This window comes from Armigeres subalbatus, unplaced genomic scaffold, assembly GCF_024139115.2.
Source record: "Armigeres subalbatus isolate Guangzhou_Male unplaced genomic scaffold, GZ_Asu_2 Contig1974, whole genome shotgun sequence".
Classification (NCBI taxonomy): domain Eukaryota; kingdom Metazoa; phylum Arthropoda; class Insecta; order Diptera; family Culicidae; genus Armigeres; species Armigeres subalbatus.
In genome coordinates, this window is record NW_026942808.1 from 283,319 (window position 1) to 291,640 (window position 8,322).

General features: G+C 37.7%; 1 protein-coding gene across 4 annotated transcripts in view; it reads left to right on the forward strand.

The window, feature by feature from the left end:
- The window catches only part of LOC134203564 (long-chain-fatty-acid--CoA ligase 4-like), a 157,036-nt gene extending 152,930 nt beyond the window's left edge, over positions 1-4,106 (forward strand). For all 4 annotated transcript variants that reach the window (XM_062678414.1, XM_062678415.1, XM_062678416.1 and 1 more), the window contains one exon: positions 3,349-4,106. In XM_062678414.1, coding sequence (XP_062534398.1) covers positions 3,349-3,503 — 155 coding nt within the window. In that variant the 3' untranslated portion in view covers positions 3,504-4,106. The remainder of the gene's footprint in view (positions 1-3,348) is intronic.
- Positions 4,107-8,322: the final 4,216 nt, after the last annotated feature.

The following is an 8,322-nucleotide window of genomic DNA, read 5'->3' on the forward strand; positions in this document are numbered from 1 at the left end:
ACAAAATAGCCAGCAAGAGTTCCCTGTCCACGGATGATGGGGTCAACGTTGATAAGTCAAGTGTCTGCATATTGTTAAAATTGTGAAATAATTTGTTCTTTTAAAGTACACATTGCTAGCAGTGTTGCCACATATAAAGATTTATCTTATTTATAAAGATTTTTTAATATTTTTTGATAAAGATATCTTTATATAAAGATTAAAGATTTTTTTTGAAGAAAAAAGATTTTTCAAGATTTTTGTGCGTTTTGAAATTTAGTGTTCTGTTTTTTTTTTTATCATTTTTGGCCGATACTTTAATCCGATATCATGACCGATAAGGCAGTTTTCACTCAGTAAAATCCGTCATCTACCAGATGGCTATCGCTTGACTCAGTAGTCAAACGGAATGTTGATCGTTTTTCAAAGCTAATCATGTACTTTACGTTCTATTCGAACCGTAACAATTATTGAACTGCCCAGCGCCACCGTCGTCATCTCTACGATCTCATCCCGGGTAGAAGTCACGAACAGAATAGAAAAAATATGATATAGACTTGATTGATATAAGAGATAAAAGAACAGGCAACAATATCAAAAATTTGCACCGAAATATCATTTAAATATCAAGATATACTATGGATAAGAACAAACTAATGGCACATGATACTGATCTCTTATTATAAATAGCATAAATTGATCTCCTCATGATATTTTAATGCAAAATATGGATACTGTCGTTTGATCTTTTATCTCTTATATCAATCATGTTCATATCTCATTTTACTATCTTATCAACATTTGATATTATTCAGATATTTTCTTCTACTCGGGATGACCTACTGCTTGTTAATAAAGTCAATCGTATTTTCCAATCGGAAAGCCCTGAGTATACGAACACGTACTGTGAAATTAAATCGCTTTATCTGATTATCTGATGATTATCCTTTCCAACATCTGGAAAGATGAATTTCTTAAAAATATTATAGACAAATGGCTTTCAAAACTTTGAATAACATCTTCACGAGAAAATGAAGACCTACGTAGGGCTAGCGGCAGATAATCTGGCAGGACCTTTTGATTAACCGCTGAAGGAAACTTTCTATGCTCTCGCATGTAATTTCTATGTGGAGCTGGTGAAACAAACAATCAAACTCTTGAATGATCCCGTTCTTAAGACAGCTTGACTCATCGATCCAAAGAATTTGGAGAACATTACCAGTCTCAGTTCGATCCTGAAGAAGTTTCCAAACTTTTGCGGGAGCTCAGGGGTACAAATCTTTGCAAAATTAATCAGAACGAAGAGCAAGCCGATACGACGAAAAGTTGCGAGACATCGCTGGGCGGTAAACGGCGAGAAGGAAAGCTGGCATTTCCATTATTAAGAAAGTTCATCAACATTTCTATCTCATCCCTCATTCGGCAGCAGCTGTCAAAGGGCCGTTTTGGCCGAATAACTTTATTAAAACTTTGGTTAGTAACCGACTGAATATATTAGATGGCATACCAGCACGATTAATGCTATTTTGCGTTAAAACATGTTATGTTAAAAAGAAAGGAGTTGCCAAGATGGCTTTAACGTTGCAATTCAATGAATTATTGGCAGTGGCTGATTTCCTACCCGCCGCTGTCACATCCAGGCGATATAGTATATGCGCAAAACAGCCAACATGAGTTAACCGCCAGAAATTTGTATGGCGAAAGACATCTAACGCGGGTTTTCTCAAATTTAGAAACTTTTCATGAAAAACTATTTGGTACCGACCGGTTATGTAGGAAGGTGTCCGCTACTACGCCTACCAAATATTTTTTCGATGAAGGTGCTTGATTTTGAGAAATCGAGCCTTAAATGCCTTTCGCCATACTGATTTCAGAAAGTTAACTCCTAGTGTGCCGCTGTAAGCACGCTCAAAGCAGGCAATTCATTCAAAATGCAAAAGTCAAAATATTCACACTACACATCTGAAAGGTTTATAAGTTTTGATCACCTTGATTTGCAATAAATGGGATGGTACAAAAATACCTCGAAACTCGTTTCAAAATATACTCTCATTACAAATATCTACCTGCTTCTAAGAAACCCAACAGATTTAAAAACATTTGTATATTTAAAAAAAAAGTGAATATTTCAGCTATTAGGCACCTATTTAAGTTTAAGCCTGGAGCACAAAGACCCGTTCGCCAATCAACTCGTCGAATTTGACAGAAATGTCAAATTTGACGGGCGAAATGACGAACGATGGCATTCGCTTCAGCCTTAAGTACATAAAGATTTTTTTTCAAGATTTTTTGCTCATAAATAAAGATGAAAAAGATGTTTACGCCTGAAAATGAAGGTGAGGTTCGAAAAATAAGTGGCAACACTGATTGCTAGTATTCTTAGTACTCACCACATTACCGTTAGACGAAAAGGAGATGAATTTAATTGCATCCGAGTAAGGTTACACTATAAGCAGTACTGAAGTACGTATTTTAATCCCGGTAACATTTTAATTTAACAGAAACGCGTCGAGTATTTTTTGCCAATATATAGAAAATAATTAAACACTTGATATATCATACCTCCATGCAAATACTTAGAGAAGGTGTCGCATGATCTAACAACATCTTCTTGAGTATATGCTGCGGAGGTTCCGGCAGGGTCTAGTACCAGTCTTAACTAACAAAATACTAACACAAAAGACTGGGAAGCAAACGATCATCCATTGCACCAATTGTAGTTCATAGTTCAGTATACAGTAAGTAGTGAAAGTAGATACTGTAGATTTACTAATTTTGCATTATATACGGTGATTGTATTTGTTATTTCTTCTCAGTAATCTTTGTTATTTTACTCGCTACTATAAGCACGCTCAAAGCAGTCGATTCATTTGTGCTGAAAAATAAGCACAAACGGCAACTCGAAGTTTTCCGGAAAAAAACTATTTCAGGTTCCATTCAGGATAGTTCCATGGAATGTTTATACTCGTAGTAGATGTCTCAGTCAACTTCACGCCTTAAAAGTCTTGCGACTGGAGGTTTTCCAAAAGTGAATCAGACGCGACAGATGTTGGTATACGACAACGTCTGTCATGTATGGTTTATAACTTATAACCAATGAATGCCTTAAAATTCATTTGTAGTGGGTGCGAAATCACTTCAACTAAGGATCCATTAGTTATTTGGGGGATATAGTTGATGAATTTTGCGGTTTATCATTACATTTATTTATTTTTAATTTCCTCCTTTGGATAGTTAATCCAATTAGTAACAACAAGACAAAAGAAGAAATCATTTAATATTTGTTCCTACCTTATTAGTGTATTTTTCAATGTCTACTTTTGATTGAAAATATGTTTGTTCATACCATCTCCCAATTTCTACCAACAGGTAAACTGCACCGCTTCGAGATTCCAACTGTGGTAACCCTGTGCAAGGACATCTGGACCCCGGACATGGGCCTGGTGACGGCGGCCTTCAAGCTCAAGCGCAAGGACATCCAGGAACGGTACAAGAACGAAATCAGCCGGATGTACGCGTCGTAGATCCTCCGTTCGTCCCCCACCAGTATCCTAGTAAGCTGTGCAGCGAGATTTCCTCGTCCCCTCCAGTGTACGAACGTACGCGTGTGTGCGCTAGTGTGCGAACGACCTCGCAATTAGAATTCCAGCACCACCACGATCAACAACAGCACCACCACTACCCAAGCTCATCACCATCAACCACGCGCTGCTGCGGCGCGGTCAGTTCCGGATCTGTGCATTTGTGAAGCTGACGCCTCGTGTCCAGAGGGTAACAACTGCAGCAGAATCGGCATCGACTATCATTTATCGTACCCTCCCCCCCAATGTGATCATTTCGCTTCAACTCATCTTCATCCCAGTGTGATGAATCAGTGTACTCTAGACCATTTGACTAACCAATTCCCCGGAAAGATTCCGGTGTAAATTCGATGTTATGTACAGGAGAGTAGTGAGAAAATGTTTGACAAAGTTTGTCAAATTTGTTGCCCGTATTACCTTATTGTTAGGTCAAAATTATATTCGAATATTGTTTTCCTGTTTATTGTTCTCTTTTCTCGTTCATGTTTCGTCCGCACACATACGAGCAAGAATAAAAACACAAATGTGAATAACACTGCTACAGAACACTTTTCTTTCCTGTCCAATGTACTTTCCGTAGATATTCTTTGAAACAAAAGATGTTTTCTTACACTGTATTATAAATTAAGTGAAAATGTGGATTGAGTGTGAGTGAATGAGTCCGATGTGTGTAAAGGATCCATAATCAATGGTTCCGATAGAAGCAGCAAACAATGTAGATAAGACAAAATCTAGTTATTGTTAGATTTGGTGGTGACAAAGAAAAATGGTTGGGTTTTAGGATTAGAGCCAAAACATTGAACGCGATTGTTTAGGATTGAATCCCCTCAGAATCGATTCCAGGCGAATGCGAGTGAGAGACTGTCCCACAAAAAAAGCAAACTATTTCATTCTTATTACCATTTTGTATATAAAATAGATCGAGTGCATCCATTGAAGCCGTAATAGAGAAATGGACTCAAGCGATTGATTTGAGCTGAACGCTTGTGTAGATTTGATCTTCTCTGGAAAGGGAACGAAGCAAACAAAGGCGCAGAGAGTCTGATTAGTTTAGTAGTAGTTAATTCTGCTAGAAGGGTGGGCGCAAACTGCAGCATTTGAGTCGCAAAAGCATCAAAAGTAAGTCACTCTTTTGTAAATAGATTTCAATTTGATTCCTTCTTTTATAACGAAACATTTTTTCCTGAATTCTCGAAATATGTAAATTGCATCCACCCCCACCAACAGCGTTTGATAAATGGCGTTATAAATTTATTGTAGCGGCTCCGAAATTTCATATTTTGTCATCCAGAAGGTTACAAGCGAGAAATGTTTTCTCGAAATCCCCAACGTAGTCACGAAATAAAAATGCAATGTTAATTTTACTTATTCAACAAGAAGAGAAGTCTAATTTGCCGAAGCAATGCAGTCTTACCATTGATCGATAGGAAACTACGCAAATATTATTTATTTGATTTGTTTTTTTGTTTTTTTTGTATTATTTTAATTTTAATTTGTACCCGGATCCGCTCCAACAGTTGCCACATGACCATTAACTATATCAATTGGGTAAAAGGCAACGGGGGTGAAACTCCAGAACAAAATAACCATTGAACACAATAACAAGAAAAAATAGTTGTTAACGGTATCCTGGAAAAGTAAAACTAAGGAAACAAAGAAAACAGTGATGGAGTAAGTAATTTAATTATTTCAATAATACAAACTGGAAATTATAAGGTGAATAATAAAGAGAAGCAGGAATGTGAAAGTTACAAGTCCGTGTTTCACGAAGAAAACGTTTGAGAAATTCTGCCATCAGGGGCTTTTATAACTGAACAGCTTAAAGTCAGCGTTGTATGGGATCTTTGTATCAACGTTGTTTACGTGTAAGTTTCGCCTTACAATTGGAATGTATGTGTCTGTGGGTGTTTGTGTGTTTGTGTGTTGCATGTGTTTGAGTGTGGTTTAAGAAGAATGTGTGTATTTAGAGTACACTGGATGGTCCACTGGAAGATCCGGAAAATCCGTAGAAATGGTCACTTCGTAAATTCCATCGCGAAGCGACGGGATTTTTTAAAATAATTTCTTTTCGAATCCAGAGTATTTGATGAGTACGATGAAATTTCCGAATTGCCCATTTCTATGAATGTTGCGGATCTTTCAGGGAACTCGTTAGCCATAATGGTCCGTGTGTTGGTCACAATACCACACTCATGACCCGACACAAACGGTTCTAAAGAAGAATTCACATATTCACATACACTTGCACACTTATTGCCACAGGTGTCGGGGACAACTAGGCCCTTTAAGAAACAACATTAATGTAGAACGATAAATAAAGAAGACTGGCAACAATTCATGCCAAGTAGGTTAGTTGGAATCGAGAGTCGACTGCGACAGCATCGTAGGCGCTAGTACGGAATAAAGTGCGAGTTGAATAATATGATTTGAGTTCTTATTATTTCGTGGATCCGACATATTTGGCGACGACGGGATAAAACATCGCGAAAGTAATTCGGTTTCGTAAAAGTCAGTGCATATTTAGCGACGGTACTCAGTTTTCATTGGGTTGGAAGTGAGCGCCATTTTGGCATTGCGGAAGAAAATTTTATCTGGGAGCAAAGGTGAACGGCGTGAAGTGCGAACGTAAGTGAAATAAAAGAGAACAAAAATATTCCTATAACAAATATTATTGATGTGCATTCTCAACGTTGAAATGAAGTATATTCAAATAATCAAGAAAACAAAATGGAGGTGAAGTACAAAAATAGTTGGAATATGGAATGCATGTATGGTGTTGGTAGTAGTGTTTCGAGAAAAAAAATGAATTCAGCCAAGAATTCATGAAGAAAAAAGTATGTTTCGGTAGTTGTGTACTCCTGTTGAAACGCAAGAGATATGGGTTTTGTACCAAATGAGCAAGTGAATCGAGGAATAAAAGTAAGGTTATGTACCATTACAAAATTGAAAAGGAATACGGGTTATATACAGTGGAATGGTCTTGTGCCCAAAGCCGTCAAAAATATTGTACTAGTATTGGTTGTGTACCAATTGACAAAATGAAGGTTCAGCGATAGACAATGTGTTGCGATGTTGAAACAGAGGAGCGAAATAGAGAGAGATGTGATGGGGATAGGTGAAAGTCAAAATGTATATATATGTATATATATACTGAAGTGTTTGTGTTTCGAACAAAAGAGAATGGGATAATGTACCCAAGCGAAAAAATGTTGATGGTTGTGTACCAAACGAAAACAAATGAGGTTATGTTACCATATAGAAAAAAAACGTGATACCATGTAGTACCAGAAGCAAAATGGGTTGAGGTTAGAGAACGAATAAGATCGTGTTCCAAATGTAAAATGAAAATGTGTATATGTACATGAAAAAAAGAGGTTATGTACCCGAACAAAAAAATGCTAATGGATTGTGGATTAAAAGAAAGAAAATGAGGTTATGTTACCAAATTGAAAAAGTGGAACAAAGATATAGTAGTGAGATTATGTATCTGGAGTAACTAAGAGCGTAAGCCAATTGTAGGTGTTTATGGTTATGTACCAAGTGTGAAATGTTGAGAGGTTGTGTACCCGGGAGCCATTAGGTAGTTATGTACTCACAAAATAGGGGTTATGTACCCTTAGGATAAAAATGCGTATTATTAAAACGTAAACACGGTAAAGTAAGTATATAAAACTGGCATCGACTAGTTGGAGCATTTCCAATAGATGTTGTTGGTGCAGGTACATCAGTACAAATGTATCACAAATGATTTTTTGAGCATTTGCATGATTTTCAAGGGTAAGTCCAATACAATTATTCTACATATCAATATGAATGAACTGCCATGTATAAATAAATAAATCTATGAAAAATATGAAATTGTAATTAATTTTAAAGGATATCTTTGAGTAATGCACATCAAAACAATATTTGAGAGGTTGATGAATTATAATACTTTGAGTTGAGATAAACAAAAATAATAAATTTCACAGGATGGCTTTGCAAAGCAGGATTAAGCCTTTCGATGTCACTACTGACACCAGCCAGTTGCCAACCGAGTGGGAAGTTTGGAAACTGGATTTAGAGTCGTTTTTCGTAGCCCAAGGCATAGAGAAACAATCAGATAAACGAGCGCAGCTGGCCTATCTCGGTGGACCAGGTCTGCAAGGATTGATTCGGCACCTACCAGGAATAGATCAAGTACCCCACGTTGCAATCGACCCGCCTTACTACGACGTGGCCATAAGGTGCCTTGACGAATACTTTGAGCCTTTCCGCCGTAAGACGTATGAACGACACCTGTTTCATCAGATTACGCAACAATCTGGTGAAAGATTCACGGATTTTATCATGCGGTTGCGAAAACAGATTGCGAGATGTAATTACGATCCGGTCGTGGTGGATGAGCTCATCGCCGACAGGATTGCCCAGGGATGTATTTCTGAAGAGTTACGCACAAAATTGTTACAGAAGGATCGCACATTGGACGAAGTGATCTCTTTGGGTACAAGCATGGCAGAGTCATACCACCAATCGAAGAAATTGAGCCGGCCTATTGAGCGTCAGGAACAGAATGTGTATACGGTATCAAATCGATCTTTCCGAAACACAGCGCAATCATTCAAGCGCCAATCTGGCTATCAACCCAGACATCAGCCTAACAATCGATTCATCTGTTATGGTTGTGGACGTCGAGGGCATACCCATGGAAGCAATGAATGCCCTGCTAAACAGACAAAGTGTGCTGCTTGTGGGAAGATTGGGCACTGGGCGAAACGTTGTT